This window comes from Scomber japonicus, chromosome 4 (genome assembly GCF_027409825.1).
Source record: "Scomber japonicus isolate fScoJap1 chromosome 4, fScoJap1.pri, whole genome shotgun sequence".
Lineage (NCBI taxonomy): Eukaryota > Metazoa > Chordata > Actinopteri > Scombriformes > Scombridae > Scomber > Scomber japonicus.
In genome coordinates, this window is record NC_070581.1 from 19774992 (window position 1) to 19796440 (window position 21449).

At 41.4% G+C, this 21449-nt stretch overlaps 2 protein-coding genes across 2 annotated transcripts; one reads left to right on the forward strand and one right to left on the reverse strand.

The window, feature by feature from the left end:
- Window positions 1-146: 146 nt before the first annotated feature.
- Window positions 147-5021, forward strand: capza1b (capping actin protein of muscle Z-line subunit alpha 1b). The gene is made up of 10 exons (XM_053318186.1): window positions 147-220; window positions 1720-1783; window positions 1926-1977; window positions 2211-2274; window positions 2359-2565; window positions 2658-2737; window positions 2927-3005; window positions 3099-3170; window positions 3285-3347; window positions 3475-5021. Exons 1-10 carry the CDS (start codon window positions 182-184, stop codon window positions 3613-3615), a joined length of 861 nt encoding a protein of 286 aa, XP_053174161.1. The 5' UTR covers window positions 147-181; the 3' UTR covers window positions 3616-5021.
- An 885-nt stretch (window positions 5022-5906) lies between these two features.
- On the reverse strand, window positions 5907-21167 carry LOC128357801 (CTTNBP2 N-terminal-like protein). Its single transcript, XM_053318180.1, has 5 exons — window positions 21085-21167; window positions 17983-18090; window positions 9337-9588; window positions 8678-8785; window positions 5907-7530 (listed from the first exon to the last, which is right to left on the reverse strand). Exons 1-5 carry the CDS (start codon window positions 21088-21090, stop codon window positions 6241-6243), a joined length of 1764 nt encoding a protein of 587 aa, XP_053174155.1. The 5' UTR covers window positions 21091-21167; the 3' UTR covers window positions 5907-6240.
- Window positions 21168-21449: the final 282 nt, after the last annotated feature.

A 21449-nucleotide genomic window follows, 5' to 3' on the forward strand; every position in this document is an offset into this window, starting at 1 on the left:
CCCCCCTTTAGTGTTCGTGCTGCATTATAATGTGCTGATGTATAATTATTGAAATATCAGAGTGAGGTGTTTTGTGGTTAGGGTTAAACACGGTCAGACATATTTTGACGAGACACTTTGACACCCGCCGCGCTTCTCCTGTCAGTCAGCTGCGGGGTGGGTGGGGTCACAAGGAGCCAAGATGGCTGACTTTGAGGAGCCGCTGTCAGATGAAGAGAAGGTTTGTAGACGATTTCATTCTTTGCTACACACACTATTGTCCTGTGGGCAGAGCACAACCACTGTTATATATTGTCGCGGTTTGACGGTTATATTTTGGGAAGAATAAAGGCACTATTAGGTCCCGCATCGAGTTGATAAACTTGAGTTTTCAAGCTACTACTAGCTAACCATTTAGCCATAGCTAATTAAATCGTATAACGCTGATATATAGGTGTAACACTGGATACCCCTACTTCAGAACTTCATAGTAGTTGTGCTTGAATTTATTTTAACAGAAGCACTCCCCAAAAGTTGTATTGCAGTGCTCGTCTGCAGTAAATGCAGTGGTGTTACCTCTCCTCCTACAGCTAGCATTAGCGGCTAACGTTACTTTGCTTTTGGATTTCTGGGTCAAACAGATTCAGTTGCAGCTCAAATACTTGTTTGCCTCACATGACTCGAGATCAGGATATGGGTGTCTACAGTTTGGATGGAGTCTGATAGTGACACCCCCCTAATACCAGGTGTAGTGGCTCAAATTATTATTATGATAGACAAACTTTCTGTAGTCTTGTTTGCAAGGAAAGGTTTCTAAATGGTATGCGTACCTTAGGTGACCCAACAGGGCGGTCAGGTAGTAAACTACTATCAAGGGTGTCCAGGTACTCCTGATAAGGCCAATAGTAATGTTAAGGTTACAGGTCGATTGAACAGGGAAATTGAGGACAACATGATGTCATGGTTTTACAGACATGCCACATAGTCGAGATTGCTGTTTCTGATTCAGTGTCCAATCTGTATTCATTATGGTCTTCAGACATGTTTTTAAGTTATTTAAAAAAAATATTCTATTTAAATCATAATGTATGTCTCAGGTTTTCCACAAAAATATCTTTGCCTACTTCATAAATATTGAAATTATATTTATACTTTATTCCTCATTTTATTTTATCATTTATTTCAAAATGATTGGACCAAGACATAAAGTGTTCACATTTAATAATTTCCAAATTAGTTGCAATGTCACAAAATCCTGTTCTTATACTACCCTCCACTCAAAAATATGTTTTGCTTATCGAGTTTTACAATGTAGAGTTTGACACATTAATCTACTGGGGAGATTAAAGTTTCACCTTGCGTGATTTATGACATCTCAATTAGTTTTAAGCCAGTTGTAGTCCTGTATGCAGCTTGGAAACATGAACCCTCCAGTGCACAGAGGATCTTTAAATTCAGATTCTAAGGTGAGCACTGAGAAAATGTCACCCTTCTGGGTGAAATGGGCATCATCATTTTTTTTATATTTTATGGACCAAACAACTAATTGATTGATTGAGAGAAAACAATCAACAAACTAATCAGTAATGAAAATAATCATTAGTTGCAGCTCTCCTGAGTGGAGGGGGGCTTTTAATGCTTGTGAAGTGCCCTTAATTAGCATATTTTTTATGTTATTGATGGTAGACCTGTTGAAATTGGAATACATTTAATTATTTAATTAATTATTTGCCTCCATAGGTCCGCATAGCGGCCAACTTTGTGACTCATGCCCCACCAGGAGAGTTCAATGAAGTCTTCAATGGTAAGAAGCAGCTATTTGTGGAAAGATGCCTCTGATAATTGTGCATTATTTAATATGGTATATTATTCTTATGATAGTCATGATATATTATTTTGTCTCTTAAGAGTACTGTGCAAACAGTGGTTTCTTTTTGTTTTGTTAGATGTGCGGCTTCTTCTCAACAATGACAACCTCCTCAGAGAGGGGGCATCACAGTAAGCATCACTCATTTATGACAAACATCAGAAATTCAAACACTCTCAAGATACAATATTTAACACCCCTGAACCTGCATACACTGAGATATATTTACAGATTGACGTATATTATTTATAAGATGAAGGTAGTGGGTAATATTGACATGGTTAGTGTTAATCATCTGTTGAATGCATTTTGGTTTCATATTATGAATGCCTACTCTACCTTTGTGCCCATCCTATTTGTCTAGCTCCTTTGCCCAGTACAACATGGATCAGTTTACTCCTGCCAAACTAGAGGGCTACGATGAGCCGGCAAGTTTCATCCTCATTTCCATCCTTTTTCTTGTTTTGTCAGAGCCAGACTCTTTTTTAATATTTAATTTCTCTTCTTAATAGGTCCTGATTACAGAGCATGGTGACTTGGGTCAGGGACGCTTCTTGGACCCCCGCAACCGTGTGTCCTTCCGCTTCGACCACCTTAGGAAAGAGGTGAGCGACGTGCAGCCATATGAAGGAGAGTCAGCCCTGAAAGGCTGGAGAGATGCCTGCGATACTGTCCTTAGTGCCTATGTCAAAGAGCACTACCCTACTGGAGTCTGCACGGTAAGGGGCACAAAAGATTTTCTACAAAACAATAAACTAAGCAACAGAGACTGCATTTTACCCATACTTATTCATGCATTTGTGTGCTGCAGGTATATGGGAAAACTGTTGACGGCCAGCAAACAATTATAGCCTGCATTGAGGGACATCAGTTTCAACCCAAAAACTTCTGGTATTCTGTCCTCCCTGCAAACTATTCATGAGCTCACCATAATATACAATATGTATATATGATATGATACAACACTAATATTTAGAATATCACAAAGGGTATTAATGAACATTTTTCTGTCAGTTGCATAGTGATTCTATGCTGACATCTGATTGTAATGCAGGGCATCTCTTCATTTCTCTAACAAAGGAATGGTCGCTGTAGGTCAGAGTGGAAGCTAACCATTGGCCAGTCCACTGCTCAGGTGGTGGGAGTGTTGAAAATCCAGGTGAGTTAAATTCAATGTGCCCATCTACATGAATGATGAATAAGTGAAAGAGAAAAACACAAGCTGACTACTTTTGATTCATTCTGTCTCCAGGTACACTATTATGAAGATGGGAATGTGCAGCTGGTTAGCCATAAGGAGGTAGAAGAGTCAATACCAGTAACTGTAAGTAAATATTTTATGCTGAAGCAGAATAGCACAGTCTTGCTGACATACTGTTAGACTGGTTGTGTCAGCTCCACCTAAAAGGTGACGATTGATTGTGTGTTTTTGAGACAGAATGAAAGCCAGACGGCTAAGGAATTTGTTGACATTATCGAGAACGCTGAAAATGATTACCAGGTAGGCTACCTTTTTATTGACTTTACACTTGATTTTTTTTTCAAATATTTAAAATAACAAGTGAAACATTTTGAAAGGAGAAAATGTTTAAATATTAATGTGTTTCCCTAAACTACTTTGCCCTCAGACCGCAATCAGTGAGAACTACCAGACCATGTCTGACACCACCTTTAAAGCCCTGCGTCGCCAGCTGCCTGTCACACGCACTAAAATCGACTGGAATAAGATCCTAAGTTACAAAATTGGCAAGGAGATGCAGAATGCGTAATGGAAGGTCAGGGACTGACCAGGGAGATGTACGCTCCACTGGGCCCACAACCCACCTATACATGCGCAAGGACTTACCAAAGCAAAACTATATCAGTATGGGGCAACAAATTAATATTAAAAAAAAAAAAAAAAAAAGCAAAACTGAAGATTTGCAGACTGTTAGGCACCGGTATCTGTCTGCTATAAGGAAGCTGTGGTTATGAAGATAATCATGGTTTGGAGAAAGTGGTTACTTCTGAATGTGTGTTGTGAAAGAGTTGTGGTGGGTCGGTGTGCAGGGCTGTGCTCAGGACTGCTACACTGAGGAAGTCATTCGTTCCTCGATTTTCCCAGAAATTACGGCTTTCAAAGATTCAGTTGTCAGAAGTTACAATAAGATATTTTTTCGTTATCAAACTGATGAAAGTGGTGATCCCAGCACACAGGGACAGGAACCAGGACCGCACAAGGCAGCTGATGAGAGAAATTAAGCACACCATTATATATCAGGGTTTGACTTTGAAAAGGAAGGTATGAATTGTTTGAAGGTTTTTGTTTCATTAAGGGGTTGTCATGTAAGGTGGAATTGGAAATCAGGTGCATCATTAACACTGACGGGAAAAGTCAGTAGTATTCGTCTGACATTTTAATTAGTCCCAACCTCATAATATTACTTAACTTACATGGAACGCAGTTATATTGTGTTAATTAAATTGAGTTTATGCAGCTGTTAACATTTAGCAGTAGCACAATCCTTAGCATAGCTCTGTCCCTGCACTGTAGACCTGTATGTTTGTCTGTGTCTGTCAGGGCTGAGGGAATGTTTTTTTTTTTTTGTGCTCCCCTGATGTACGTGTCTCCACCCATGCAAGCTATGATGACTGAAACAAGATAAAGCGACTATTACGCTTCTGTATCTACAGTAAAATGCATACTCTGTTCTCTTTGGCAACACCACCTCCATCGCTGTACAGCTTTTTCTTGTGAAAGGAAACATACTCATATTAACCAAGATTTATTTGCCAAAATCTCTTTCCTATGGTAAAGAACTCCATCCTCCAACCCATGTATGCAAATTTCTATTTTAATACGTTGGTTTTTGTTGGAGTCTTAGAATATTGCACTCTTAACTGTAACAAGTTGTGTATTTGGTCAATGCCAAGTGAACGCAAAGCAGTCGCCATGTAAGGCAAGATCATATGTATGTGTGTGTGTGTGTGTTACATGACTTCTGCAAGGCCACATCATACTGTCTGTGTTACATTACTCCTTAGCAAGCTGACTTTGGATCAGTTACTTGTTAGCGATACTATGTGCTGTGTTCAACCCTCACACTAAACTACAACTGTGTGCCGATCAGTTATACTGTAAAGTTCAAGACTGTACTGCCCCATTCTGTTGTACGAATAAATGGACTGAACATCTAGGCTAGATTGTTATTTTCGTTTCATGCTGTCACATTAAAAAAATCAAGATTCAGAGGATCATCAGATGAAACTCTCTTTTAATAGAAAAGTTTTGACACACTTTATGTTTTAAGGCTTGGACAGTTTATTTAAAATGACACTACATATGCAGGTGTTCATAATATAAATATGTGAGGGGATTTCCTCTCACAGCCACAGTAGTGTATAAATCAACTGTAATTTGAATGGCTAAAATATGAGTTTATTTAATTTACTTCTCAGTTTTAAAGCCAGGTAATGAGCCATCGTTGAAAACATTTAAAAAAAACCTGTTTAACCTAAAACATCTGATATGTAGAACTATTAAGACAAGACACAATACTATGTAAATTATATGACAGATTTAGAAACAGCAGTTATAGTAGCAAGAATCAAACCTTTAAGTCCCCATTATGTTCATGGACGGAATATCCCAACAAATGATGACACTATGGCATAAACATGACACATGGATCGTCTTGGTAAAGCAGAAATGAACTGTCCCTGAATAAAAAATAAAATTGTAGACATACAGTCTCTTACAGTAATGTAGTGCAAAGTGTGCTCTCCCTTTTCAAGAACAAGATTCAGTGTACTCATGACAAGTGTAGTAGAAAAAAACAACATAGAAAAGCTGTGCATTCATAGACTTAAAAGAGAATCAAGTGTGGATTCTTTCATCTATTTACAGTATAATGTTAAACTGTTAAAAAAAAAAACTAGGAAAGCATTTCAACTACTCACTATTGTGGATTGGTGTCAGCTACGTGTTTGCTTTGCTCTACTTTCATTCTTTTCCTTATACTAACTACATGGTTTTGGACTTCTGTTGGTACATTAACTTTTTTTTTTTCCCAAAACAAACAGATCTTGGTCTCTTAAAAATGTTTCTCAACACCTTTTGTATAGTGTTGAAGTAGAAAACAGATAAATAGTTTCCTCCTAAAACCTCAAACTTATATATTAAGGAATAAAGATAATGAAAGTTATTTAGCTCTTTTCTAATAGTTTCTCAGGTTGTGATATACAGGTAGGGTTCAACAAATACATCTGTTTGAAACAGGCCAGCATTGGAGTGTTTAGTTGGATCCTATTCAACTAATAATGAGTGCTATGATGTGGATTTAAGAGCTAGTCAAAATGAATATTACAGTAGCTGATGATTTGGGCATGACTTATTTAACAGTATAATCTGGCTGTTAGCTGCTAGAAGATAAAACCAGGTCTGGCTCCTTGGTTCCTTCCTGCCCGCTGTGCCCACAGTTCCCTGTCAGCTCTGGGAAGAGGCTGGTCCGGGCAGTGTGACTTGGGGAGCCCGGAGTCGGACTCATGCCTGGCTTCTTGGGAGGAATTGGAGGAGGATGGGTCTTCTCTGAGCGTGGAGTGAGGGGTGAGCGGATGCCCGGAGATAGAGGCCCTGAAGAAGGCGACCTCCCCCCAGTAGGAGACACTGCTATATTGCGGTAGTCTGTACCAAACGGAGAGTTGCTGATTGGAGCAAGCTTGACACCAGCCTGCTGACTGGTGAACCGAGACAACACCTGCGTTACCGTGTTGCGGGCCAGCTGCTTAGCTGTGCTGTTCTCTGGTGGAGGAGGGATGGAGGCGGTGGTGGGTGAGAGGTCCCTGGGGGAAAGAGGGCCAACTGGATGTTGCTGTTCCAGCTCAGCCTGGGACTGGAACTTGTGTCTGGCGGCCTGGAATCGCTGGTTGACTCCTGCCTGGTAGGAGGATTGATGGAAGCCTGGGCTGCCGAGACGCTTAGCCAGAACAGGTGATGAAATGGGGGAAGAGGAGAGGGAAGATGAGGCTGTGCTGGAGGGAGAGTGATGATGAGGGTGGAGAGGAGAAGGCAAAGCTGCTCCTCCCCCATTTTCCACTAACCCAATATTTTCTGCTCCTCTCCCTTCCTGTGTCAGTTCTGTCTCTTTAAGAATGTGATGACCATTGACCTTTGAGGTGGTTTTAGGAGTGGCAGTTATCTTTCCATCTGGCTCAGTCTGAACAGAGGTGGACACCGCCATCATTTTGGAAGGCAACTCTTTCACATCTGTCACATCTGTCACAGCCTCCTTTACCTCTTCTTTACATCCTCCAGTTTCAGCTAACCTTTTACTCAGCTCCTCAATCTGTCTCTCAAGCTCCCTACTCCTTTCCTCCTCTTTGCTCATCCTGTCTTTCAACTGCTCTCGTTCTGTTTCAAAATCAGCCTGCTGCCTCTCAAACATAGCCTCTAGCTGGGCTGCCCTGCTCTTTTCATCTTCAAGGATCCCCTGGAGCTTGTTCAGTGTGCTAGTCTCCTCTTGGAGCAAAGTGTGGAGCTGGGTGACCTTCTGAGCCTCCTCCTGGGCCTGGCTGCTGGCTTTCTGGAGCTCCAGACTCAGAGTTGAGGAAAGATGCTGCTGCTGGGATAGCGACTCCTCCACCTGGCTCACCGCCTGGGCCTGTTCCTTCTCTAACCTCCGCACTGCTGCTCGCTCAACTTCCAACTGGACAGAGAAGGTGAAAGATGCAAAAGTCAGACAAGGAAACTTTTCCAAATTTGACCACAAGGAGGCAAAAAAACACAGGATGAAAAACTCTCCCAGTTATTGAAAATGCAAGTATTAAAAAAAGACATTAAGGTATTATAAAAGTATATTTTGCACTAAACCCATTGAAAAAATATAATATAGTTGACTTGGTAGTACCTGACATAAGGCTTACACTGGCTGACATCGTTTGCAGGTCATTAATCTGTTTCCCTCTCAACATTGTGGTCCCTATCCGTACTCAATACTGTCTAATAAACCACATTTAAATTAAGTAAACTTCAGTCAAACAGAAAAAGGACGTGTTGTTTCAGAGTCAGGAAAGACTGATAAAGAAGCAATTGTTCACTTTTTGTCTCTTTAAATAATTATTTGCTTGCAAGGCACATTTATGGAAACCCCAGTTAGCTATGAGCTCATTAGAGGGTGACTATGCTGCTTAAAATGCTTTGATGACTAATATCAGGAAATGGGGGGTGATGAAATACAATCTAGTGTGTGTGATTACTGTACAAAAAACAACAGAGGCAGGAAAAGCTGAGGAAGACTGAGAGACACTCAGGAACCCTGTGTTACATAAGGCCCCTGTGCTAACTTTGTACAGTGCCTAATGGAGTGCTCACAACGTGTGCATGAGCTGACCTCGCTTTAGACATGGACATCCATTATCTCAGGTTTCCTGAGGCCATAAAGCCCCATGGCTGCTGGACAACTAAACAATGGTCTCTTCCTCCTCTGTTTCCTATGAAACAGCCCAGTGCTTGTGCATAGCAGTGCCTGTGTATATGTGTGTGTCTGCACTTCAACAGGCCAAGCCCTCTCCACCCTACTGAGTTAAACAATGGAGGTCCACTGAAGCTTTCCTGCTCAGTCGCTGGGTTTTAAATCATAGCTACCAGTTTAAAGAGAACACTCTGCAGACTAGCAAAGGGAAATAAGAGAAGCGGAAATATAAAAAAATCTCTTGTGATCATCTATCACCATGTAGAATTGTGAGCACTGGTTTTGCTGAGACAAACATAAACACATATAATACACAAATACATAAGCACACAGTACAAGAGCACTGCAAATACATGTTCTGTCTTTTACATGTCCGCCACACCTGCTGCAAAAGTTTGTCTCTTTCTGTCTGCAGCAAGAAGGTGAAATCATCGTTCTGCGCAGACTCCTGGGCACGCCGGCGTTTCTCCTCATCTAGATCAGCTATCATCTGTCAAACACACAGCCGAAAGAAACAATTAGATGATATGACATGCCGACACTTGTGTTGTTGCAGGACTCTCCACATGAATTTAAGTTTTGAGTTGAGTTAGTATGAAACCTTTTTTCTCTTATATGAGTGTTATTAGCCCACTACTATTGCTTCTGTGAAACTTGGCTAACTTGTCCCCTGACTAATTAGCCTTCATTACAAAGTTTTCATCAACCCTATAAAGTTGACTCATTTAGTGGGTTGACTGGATAAGAAAGACTCCCATGGACTGTCAGACCTTGAACTCTGCTGTAATAAAGCTTGCTTCACCCATAAACCCTGGGTGCAGCTTCTGTCTGCCTCACACACACACACACACACACACACACACACACACACACACACACACACACACACACACACACACACACACACAACAAGCCTATTGTATAAGTGTAAGTCTGCAGGATCGTCCCCACATGCAATCTGAAATACACATGGATTGGTCTGAAGCTGAACGTGTGAGTGTGTGTATTCATGACTGTGTATGGGTGTGTGTCACCTCTTACCCTCCTATGTCTGTTCTCAGCAGCCGCCAACTGTCCCATCATCCTCTCCTGCATCCTCTTGCAGTGAGCCATGACCAGTTTAAGCACAGCCAGAGGGTTTGGGCCCACCGCCCGCTCCTGCAGGTGTGTGTGAGGTTGGTTGAGTGTGCTTTGGCGCTCCTCGGGTTCGCTGTCTCGCTGCAGGGCCAGAAATGGATCGCTGAGGTCATACTGGCCATAGCGCTCCTGGACGAAAGCATCTCTGTGCTGAGCCTAGAGGATACACACAAAGAAATACTGTCTAAAGCCATTCCATTCACCTGTACTAATACCCATAACTTGGGGTTAGGGTTAGGCTGAAAAAGACATCAGTTTAACCAAATGATACCAAATAATGAATGAATACATACATTGGCATGTGTAGCTTAAACCTAGTTGTAACAAGAAAAGCAAAGGTGTTAGATATCTACCTGTGGGCTATACATGTTCAGTCCTGACTGAGCAGAAAGAATGAGCAGTGTGTTTGTGTACGTCAGTGCATGGATTATATAGGATGAGTGTCCTTTTTTACACATTGCAGCAATGAAAAAAATGCATAAAGATGACAACATGAGGCCCCATTGCCAGTGTGCGTAAACACACACGCTTAAGCCTATCTTGCAAAAGCGAAGGTTGAGTTGCAGTCAATGATGTTAGGGATCCCCGTCAAACATAGACTCTGAAGTGTGAGTGAGTGTGTGCAGGAAATCTGTGTGCCGTGATTTTATTGTCAGTGTGAGCACAAGCAGATGGTCCAACCCAAACACAAAGAGGTTAGGCAACGCTGTCCACCCCCACCAGAGGCAGATGTTAACTCTTCCCCAGGGATACAAGGATGATGGACGGGGCCATGAAACCAGAAAACACACACACACACACACACACACACACACACACACACACACACAAACACAGAGCTGTTTGTAATGAGGCAGGTTGATTATACCCCATCTAAAACAAAATAAGAGAATAAAAAGCGATTACACTACTTAAAAAGTTAAAATGAGATCCAAAAGGACAAATTATCACAGGCAACTTAAGTTATTTCATTTTACCTCATAAATTATTTCACCTTGTTTTTGAAAAAGAGGCTGGAATGATAAGAAACGAAAAGAAAGGTGACACAGCCTTATCGACCTCGCTCCAGGTCAATCTGATATATCATTGGGAGGTCTCATTAACTGCATACAGTGACTGTGTTTGAATTCTGAAGCCATGTGGGGTCAGCTGGCGGTGCTAGTGATGTAAGCACATGTCACGCAGTTCACTTCACGGGCCTTCGGGACACCCGCCGCTTGTCTCCCCATGCAGTCCTCATCTGACACCCCTTTCCTCAGGCCCCCATCATCCCCCTGCCCAAACACGCACTGCACTGCATTCCTCTGCCGGTTCATCATCATTTCTCAGAAAATGCCTCTGTGTCTACTTCTGCCTCTTTTTCTTGTATGTACTACAGGCTGCATTAGCACAAACACACACACACACACACACACACACACACACACACACACACACACACACACACACACACACACACACACACACACACACATACACCCTAAGGGCATCAGTAAGGAGGCTGTATTTGAGGCTCTGTCTCCAGCTGAACAAAGAGTGTGACCCTCAGTAGAGAGATTACAGGACTCACACAAAGACACTGTCTCAATGCCTTCAGTCCCTTGCATTGTCTCCATGTCTGACCCAGAAGGCTTCAATGTGTGAGAGTGGGTACGAACGCATGTGTCTGTGTCTGTGTAGTATGCCTGTGTCTCTGTTTCCCTTAGTAAGTGAATATAGACATGAATGTGTGTGTATGTTTACCTGTGGCTGCGTGCATTGTTTGGAGACTGTTTGGAGACAGAAGTGCAGCTTCCTGAGTTAAATAACTGTTTATACAGATCATTAAGGGACGGACTTAGATTAGATTGGATTTTGTGTGTGTTTGTGTGTGTGTGTAGCAGTCCTTGGGTCTGGTCTCAGGATAGTTCTGATCATAATGACAGAGTGTGCTTTCTTTTATGAGAGGGCACAACAAGCAAACTCCCCCTGCTGCTAAGCTCTCATTTCTTCTACCACTGATGACAAATGTCTCCACAACTAAGCATCGGCAAGAAATAAATTACATGCTCTCACTTTCTTTTTATACCCAGTTTCATAATCATTAAATGTTTTTGAATTAGCATCAAACATGTAAGAATTCCTCTATGATTTCATGCAACGTTGTAGCTACTGAAACAGGTGTGCCACATGTGTGACTTGTTCAATTACTGACTTATTCAACAGTCTGTATATCCTCTAATGCCTTCCTGCAGCTGTAACGAGGTGTGAAAGACAACCTGATGCTTTTCACCTGGACAAATTCTCGGTCAGTCAGTTACCTACAGCCTCGGGGCACAATCATGCCCTTGTGTGAGCTGAAAAGAGCCAGGGAGTCTTGTTTCCTTAGCGAGTCCCTGTAAAGACGGTCACACAATGAATCCAGCAGCTGGTCTGGACAACATTACAGCTCTGAATGGTGTAGGGTGCAGATCTCCTATTACAAATGTACAGTTAAGCCTTTAATCTGACTCCTAAATAATACTGTGAGAGAAGGAAAAAAACATAATTGCTAAAAAATAAAAAATAGTATGACTGGATATGCACGTGAGTATCTGTTATTTTGCATGCATCTATGAGTATGCGGCTGGTATACATTTGCCCAATGTGTGCGCACCATGCTGCATATGGTTCTGAGCGTAACGGACTATCTCCATGGTAACATCCAAAGTCCAGAAGCTTTGCAGTGTGGGGTTATGGGAAAAGTATGCATTCCTGGTGAATTAGTCTGTTCTTTGGTGGAACAGTTAGACTCTTAGAGACAAAAGGACAGCAGGACCAGACCTGTCAAATATGAAAAAGCCTCATTCATAGTACTTAAACTGAAGGAGTCCCACACAAGCGTCTTCACAACAGGAGAACAGAGAATATGCACTAGGATGCTCCAACATCTTATAGGTTATATTTCCGCTTTATTCTGTTATTTCAAACCAAATAAGTTGTTTATTCATTCAGAATTGTGATTATAAATCTACAGTGCATGAAAAGCACAGTGTTGTGGTAATTGTTTGTCCAAGAGTAGAAAATCAGACATAATTCCTGTTGCAGAGAACAAGTAGTAGAAAAGAGGTTAGACAGTAGGTTAGCTGCAGAGCCTCTAGTAGTGTTTTCCCAGATGATGATCTAAGACTTCTGTGATGCAGTTTTTTTTCCTGAGGAGTGGACAGAATATGTGCTGCTAAAAAGTGGAGCAAGGAATATAGTCAATGGACCAATTGTCAACTTTGTTGAGTAACAAGCTTTGGCAGGTGAGAGGTATCAATCCACTGGCAGTGAGGCTGCAAACTCAAGTGAACACAAAAGGCTCTGATCCACTTTGTTGGTGCTGGTCATTAGAGCTAAACTTACATTAACAACAGGCTGCTGGAGAAACTCATAGCAAATGAGAAATATCCTCAACATTCAACCTCTTGTATTAAGATAAGCACTACAAACCAATGGAGCCTTAATAATAACATACCCAGCAGTATGGCCTCCCTCCACCGGCTACCTGTACACTTTAGAGTCCATTTTAAGATTCTTTTATTTGTTTTTAAATCTTTAAATGGTCTGGCCCCGCTCTACCTCTCTGAGCTCCTTCACCCCCACGCTCCTGCTCAGTGCCTCAGGTCAGCTAATCTGCTGCTCCTGGAGGTACTGAGGTCAAAGGGGAAGCTCAGAGGGGATAGAGCTTTTTCTGTTGCTGCTCCTAAATTATGGAACGAGCTTCCTAAATATTCGACAAGCCTCCTCACTGTCTGTTTTTAAAACTTGTCTTAAAACCCATTTTTATTCCTTGGCTTTCAACCGTGCATGAGACTCTGCTCCTGTTTTAGTGTTTTGTGGTTTTTAATTTGTTTTATTTTAGTATTTATTTCCTGTTAATTGTTTTATGTTCCTGTTAAATGTGTTATCTATTTATGTACAGCACTTTGTTTCAGCTGTGGTTGTTTTAAAGTGCTATATAAATAAAGTTGAGTTGAGTTGAGTATGCCTACTGTAATTTGGTTGAGCACTTGGTGTAATACCTCTGTTGGTCTTATATATATATATAAGTATATCAAATTGCAAATTCAATGACTTAAAGTTGCATTAATTGATTTTTTTAATCCAATAAAAAAAGCTGTACAGCAAGCTAACATAACCTGACATATTATCAACTCATAAAGTCGTTATACCTAATGTGTTAGCAAACACATCCAGCAGAAACACGGCTTCTTTAGAGCTTGTGTTTCACATGACAAATGTAAGTTCAATAGTCACTTCTCCTTTAGCTCTGTTTTAGTCACCACCAACACCTGAGAAACACAGTATATGTACCATGAGCTTGCTAGATTTTCAACTTTCAATATTGGCCATTTGAATATATTTTGTATAATGTATGCATCTTTTGTTCAAAGGGAAAGAAATAAATTCAAATAGGTATGTTTGAAATACTATCTGGGAACGTCACTACAGTCAAGGCAAAAATTGGGGTTCATATTATATGTTAAAAACAAACCAAATCAGTCTTAAAAAGTAATTTAGTGATAGTGCAGAGAACACAGCAGAGTGAAATGAAAGAAGATACACAAGAACACACAAGATATTTTCTACTGAAAATAGCAAAGGTGCAAATGTGTTCGTAATTCAGCCTTAACCTAATGCTGCATTTACTTCAGTCATTTAAAGTTACAAAGAATCATTTGTGTTGAATATTGATTATAACATAGTAGGGTACCTGCCCCAGTGGCATGCTTTTGTTCTCCTAAAGAAGGAAAACAAAAGTGAGAGAGATATGAGAGAGATATGATAGAGAGAGAGAGAGAGAGAGAGAGAGAGAGAGAGAGAGAGACAGAGAGAGAGAGAGAGAGAGAGAGAGAGAGATGAGATTTTAAGTGTATACTTTTTGAAGTGTAAGCTAAGGTGTGTGCTTAAAGCTTAAGCCATATCCTCCACACCTCCCACCCACACACTAACCACAGATTGATAACTGGGAAGACGCCTAACAAAACAACTTCTAAGTAATGTTTAACTGCCTCAAATGTTATCATCAGTGGTTAGTGATGAAACTTGGTCAGGCAATGCTTTTGGAGAAGCATAACATATCATTAGGTACAACAAGGAAGTCCTCTGGCATTTTTTTGTAACTGCTGAGTCAAACATTAAACTCATCGGGGCAATTAATCGATGCTGACACAAGTGCAAACAGAGAACTCCAGTTCAAGTTTGTGATTTTTAAATCCTGACCTCGTACAGTATATCACCTTTTTATTTGTAGCAGGCAAATATTCTCCTGCAGAGAGCAAACAGCATTCAAGGAAGGAGTTCACTGATATGAACATTTATTTTCTAGCCACGTTTGTGGATAAGCAACATCGCCATAAAAAGGCATCCTTCAGAAAACATTAGGGGTCTGTGTGGGTCCCATGGCTGTGAATAGCATGTGTGATGTTCTGTATGTAAGTGTTGTATTCCTGTAAATGTATTTTGTACAATAAGAGAAAGAAAGTTACATTAAGTGCTTTGATGTCATCTGAGCAATGGTCAGGGAGCTTTACACTGGTAGGCCTCGGGCTCAGGCTGTTGATATGATAGCATTTCACTGACATCATAGACCAGTGTGCATTACAGTGTTATGTTAGGTATTGCCTTACTTTTAAGGGCACCTTCTGTGTCGTTTCTGCAAAAATACTCCTTTTTTACTCTTATTTTTACCCCCAAGTCTTGACAACATGTCCAAATTGGGCAGTGAATCTTGTTAGAGTAACAGAATATACAATCTTATCTAAACACTACGCTTTAGCCAGGCTCTATTGTTTACGGGGTTGGAAAAAACACATCACCCAGCAAAAATAGACAAAGCATTTTAGGATTACAGGATATGACCTCATATTAAAAAACAAAACAAGGCCTGCTGAGAATGACCATAACATTTTAACAGCACAAACCTGATGGGCTGGGTAAACAAAAACAGTTGAACCCATTGCCAAACGGCATTAATTGTTCCCCAACCACAGGTACTCATGACCACAAAGCCTTTTTGTGTCAAAGTCCACAAAAATATGAAGCAGTCCCTCCAGCGCAGTGTTCCGATTCCGAACATATTTCGATGCTGTGGGGTTTGTTTGAATGTTCAGTGTCGTAAGTTTGTTTTCCACTGTGTTCACTTTTTTACTAAGTGCCCCCTTAATGAGTAATTCAAAGTGCAGTAGCTGCAGTCAAAGGCTCTGGCCAACATTTACTTTCATTTCTATTACCGGCATTCCTTTGAGCTACAGAGAACTGGCTCTATTCTATTCATGCCTAACAGAGAGAAGATAATAATAGTATTACTTTCGGTATACAAGACATGCAGACAAACATCAACTTAAAAGATATGCCACTCTTGTTGGAATGCAGGACCTGTTTCTGGTGTCATGTTCTCAGGAATCTTCTCTCTTATAAAACTGTTGCTATGTGTCCTTGGTGATGAGAAGTGTAAACATTATCCTCAACGATCTGTAGAGACATGTCCCTGTTTATGACGCCTTTTTTATAAATAGGCAAACCCTGAGACAATTGCAAGTTTTCAGGAGATTTGAAGGTGAAAGAAGGGTTAAAAAGCGTCTCAATGTGGTTGTCCCGAGCAATCTACAGGCATCCCAAGTACTTGCTGCTGAGAGGGGAAAATATTTAAAGCTGGAAAAGAGTGGAGAGGATTTGAGAACCTCTTTGCCTTTCAACCCCACATGCAATTATACATTATTGGCACACACTGAGTTTGGTTAACGCGGCATGTTAACTGGCAAGACAAAGAGGAGAACTCCAGCTGGAGAATAATATTGTTATACACACATAGCTTTTGGCGTATTCAGAATTTGAGCAAAATCAGTGGGATTGGGAAAAGCAAGCCAAGATAGAGAAAGACAGACAGTGCACAATTTGGCCTCCTGGATGCACATTAATTTGCTATCACTCTCTGATACTGCAGCCACATGTCTACACACTATCAGCCCTAACATCGACCAGTCAGTAAAAATGGTGTACTGGCCCCCAGTGGAAACAAGGGAAGTCAGTGATTTGTATGCCTACAACTCTATACCGTACATCCTTTCCACAATAAACACTGCAGCCTCTAACTGGCACACAAGAGACCACCAGAGTGTGTGTGCGTGGGCAGATAGGACATGGGTCATGGTCAAACATGAAAGACCCCCCGTAATGTGGCTGTGTGTGAGGAAGAGAGAGGGAGGAAAGGAAGGGGCATGGAAAAAAAGCACTATAGCTAGAGATACAGAAAGAGGAAAAAGTGCAGACAACAAGGCGGCTGTACCTTTGTCCTAGGGGGATGACTGTGATTGTGCTTTGAGTTTTGGGTCAAACCCTTCATACGTCAGATCTGGACAAATGTCCTTTAAGATGCATCTGAGCTGGTGTGAGTGAAAGAGCTTCCCTTCAGGCCCTAGCACTAGAATCCTCTCATGATTACAGTCTTGCTTGCTAGGTGAACTTCACTACTGAGGCTTCAATACTGCAACACAAGACAGTCATGCCTGCTATGTGTCCTCATTATAACCTCAGTCACAATGCTTGACAATGAGTCAAGCATTCAGTGCCTAAGCAGCTCCATCCAAGCATGGAGCAGCTGCTGCGGCCATGAGTGTGGAAAGTAATCAGGGACACAGAGAAAGCCAATCAGACTAAGCTCAAACACTGCAAAGCATTGTAGCTCAAGGAAAGCTATGCTCTTTGACTAGAATCTGAACTGAGAATTAAAGGAATAACTAAGCACACCTGATTAATATATAGTCTTCAAACACTTCTGTCATAGTGTGCTGTTGGGTGATCCCAGCTCCCCACGTGGACAATGTACGTCAAAACATTCAAAGATCCTCCGGGTTGCCTGTGTGTCCACATAGTGTTGTGTGAATCTAAAATGCATCTCTGACTGCCTTGAAAGACTGCCTTCGTAATCTGTGTTTAGGCTTTCAAACACAGTTGGGTACGGCCAAACAACTCTTACAAGGGTTGGAAGTGTGTACCCGAGCCAAAGTACCAAACAGAAACCACAGTCCTCCGCCTTGGTTGAGGGCAAATTTTGTTTCTGGGAGTTTCAGGGAGTTTCCCCACATTTAAACAAATGATACATTTGAGTTACAATGAACTGGAAGTCGGAACTGGATCTAGATATAATTTAGAAATATGTAGGTCTGAATAGTGCCTGAATGGGAAACAGGTGAAAAAAGACTTGTCTAGCCAGCAATATGTTGATGCTGTATTGGAGTAAAGGTCCTGGGAAAGAATGGCTCCTGTCCCATTGTCTTTACTAACTCCTCCTCTGTTTCCTCAGTTTCCTGTTTACACATCCCCTCCCTGCTCAATGACATTCTTTTTGGGGGTGTACTGCTGAAACAGGTTAATTTTAGTGCCTGAGGACATCTTCGGTAAAGACGGACAGCCAGAGTGTGTTTCATTTCATTTAAGGATGGCTATAATATATTATTCTCGTTATAATTTTGTACGTATGCGTCTGAATGTATGTGAGGTGTTTGTAGAGGGATTAGCGTGTGTCGCTTGTAGAGGACAACTCACCCTCAGGGCATGTATGACGACATCCTGGGCTTCCAGCTCTCCCTCCAAAATACTGAGGAGAGTCAGCAGCTCTGCTCTACTCAGAGCCTCCACATTCATCTTCTCCTCCTTAACAAAAACAGAAAGAGACAGAAAGAGATTGAGAGAGAGAAAGAGAGAGAGAGAGAGGCACAAATATGATACCACCTTTTTAAAACCAGGTGTTATTTTGTAAAATGTGAGGCCATTGAATATAAAACACATTTAGAATGAGCTGCAGGGGTATTACAAATGGTGGCTTGTCTAAATGCATTTTTCAGGATAGGATGAGACTTGGGGGTCCCATCTGTGGCCTCACTGGGCTGTGCTTAGGGTTATAAACAGGAAGTCATTAGCATGTCTGAATGTTAAGTTGCTGAGGGACTGCTGTCTGCTTTACTCAGTCCCAACTGTCCACTGTGAATGTTCAATGTTCTCTGAAGCTCAAAACAGTAGGGAAATGTGATTGTTTGAAACATCTTATTTGGCACACACTTTTAAGGTTATAGCTATCACACTCTGTATCCTGTGATTCATCACCTTGGTCTAGTCACCGGGGCCAGACGTAAACACACCTCACACAGCTGACATCATGCTTAAAATGAAGACAAAGACAAAACACACAATCTCTGAGTTGACTTCATCTTTTTTAAATTAGGGGTGAAGTCACTTTCAGATTATGATCAGTGCCATATAATAGTGTGGGTGGGTGTTAATTATGTGTTTGACAGGGTACGTGCAAGCTGGGAAGTCAGATAACAGAAGCTACAATGATCAGCTTGTAAATTTACACCTCACATAGCATGAATAAGTTAACAGATGATACAGATGATGCTGACCCTTGTATGAAAATAATGACTCGTGGGCCAAATCCCGCCTTAAAAGCAATAAGGTTTGGTCCCCTGATGAAAGCTTTTGTTTCAACCTTTATAGTTTTACATTTACCCCCCCCCCACCACCACCACCACCACCACACACACACACACACACACACGCACAAATTTACTGTAGATAACAAAATAAACACAAAGCCTCTGTAAATCCCAATAAATATGATGTTGTTACTACAATGTTGCACCATGCTATCCAAACTTGAATTGTAATGTGTGAATTCTAAATGATGTTTTCATTTTATAACTTAAGCCCATTTGTCCGTAGCAGATGTGTTCTTCACAAACACAAATGGCAGTCTAACAGAAATACTAAGGCAACAACAGCAGACTTTCAATCAGCCATGAATGAAGTAGTCTGCTGTATAACCCTTATAGTACAGTACGTCTCTACTTTCTTAGTCCAGCACAGAAATGTGCATGAGTCATTTTGAAATAAGTTGCAACTTTGTTAGCCCTCACTTCCTATCTGCACTCAGATACAATCATAAACAATGTTATGAATCAAAATTATTCTTAAATAAATGAAACAAAATAAACAAAACATGTCAGCCTCTGTTTCTAATGTGCTGGGAACAGCCTCATTATGAAAATCCCTGAAAGAACTACTTGCTGATCCTGGTTTACTACATGCTGTGTACAGAGGGGAGTCAAGTTTGAGATATAAAATGTCTTATTTACGAGTTAGAAACTTGGGCCACCACATTTAACTAGAACACATTTAATGTTCTTTGGATTCTCCAAATCTCATTCTGCTGAAATAGGTTCCCTCATGTGGTGTCTTGAAAATGTGAGTGACGTCTATCATGTTGGCCTGCTTACTGTGAAGGACACAGCATAGGATTCTTATCATAGATTATTTTATCTGTATAAATGAATGCAATTGTCCTTACAGTAGTCACTTTATACAAATGTCTCCTCTTCACTGCCAGAGAACGCTGAATATCCAGTGTACTGTTTACTATCAGGCTGACGTGTCCCAGAATATTCACTGTCTCTCCAAAATTCCTCAGTTCATTCTGTGGCACGCCGCGCTTCACGAGTGTGAATCATTAGTTATTTACTGGCCACTAACTTGACATGTATTGCAAGGGTGGTTTCCAGTCTTGCCCGCCCATGAAAACACACACACACACACACACACACACACACACACACATACACACACACACACGCACACTGATATTTGCTAGTATAGATAGTGTGTGTTTGAGCTGTTGGCTGAACTCACTGTGTCACTCGATATCTGTGGATCAGTTTCCATGAAAAGTCATTCCAACATTCCAGGGATGCCCACACCATGGGAGTCGACACTCAAGAGTAAATCCCTAAGCCCCACTTCTTAACCCTCAAGGTTTCAATAGGCAGTGTTACAGTTTAGCTTTGTGAGCATTGGTCAAGTCATGTTATATCCATGCAAATAAAAATAAAAACAATCAAGTGGCACCATATAACACCAAAAAACGCCTGTATAGCCTATGTCACGCTGCTTCTGGGTGTTTGCCTGGAACAATTCCTTCCCTCTTTCTTGGTCTAAGGTATAAAACAAAAAGTGTGGGTTTAAATGTATTCCTCCTAGCTGAGAAACCAGGAAGGACCTAGGTGCAAATGTAATCAATGGACAGGAACAGACTGCTCAGTGTGTTCAAAGCGATAAATGATTGCTGTGGTTGCTCAGAAACAGCAGAGGATCCACCTGCCGTCCTCACCCTTTGTCTGACACATGGGACTTGTCATTATTTTCCATCTCGGCAACATTCACTTAAATCGTTAAGTGTCACACAGACATCACAAAAACATCAAATTAGCTATTATCTATAGAAATTGCCTAGAGTGTTAATGGCATAATCAATACTGCATCAATATCACTCTAGCACTCACACCCATTAGCCTGAAAATGAACTCAACACTAGAGCTCCGAATCACAGCGATTGTTACTCTTTTCTACTATTCAAAGATTACTTTTGGATTATTAACATTATTATAATAATAAAGGGGTTTGTGAGTGTAAATTCCGTTTAACCAGAAATGACAAAGCCCAACACAAAACGAGCATAATATCAGGTTGGGTCAGAAACCTGTGTTTGGACTTTTGCATTGTGCTTTCTTACTTAAGAAAAGCCCGATGAAAATACTGGTAGACTTTCTTAAAGCCAGAAGCAAAGTATTCCCGAAACCTTCCGTGTAGACATACCTTCATGCGCTCAGTTCTGGATGCATTAATAGTCTGCTAATCCCAAAAATGTTGCCCCTCAACAGCATGAATCAAAGCAGTCCACTGTCACAGACGCTCCTGCTCTGAGGCGAGTGTGAACTGCAGACGTTCAATGACGCCGCCGCCAGCCAATCGGAGAGGTGTAGTGCGGTGAGCTAACCAATGGCCGCCGGGTCTGTCGCTAGGGGGCGGGGAAAAGGGCGTTCCCGGGTCCGTGTGATAAACCTCTTTGTTTCGGACGTCCAGTGTGGACTCCTGCGCGGTGTCTCAGCGTGAGTCCTGCGAGCCTACTGCTGATCCGGCCAAATGGCACCATATAAGTGCATGTTTACCATTTCTGATGG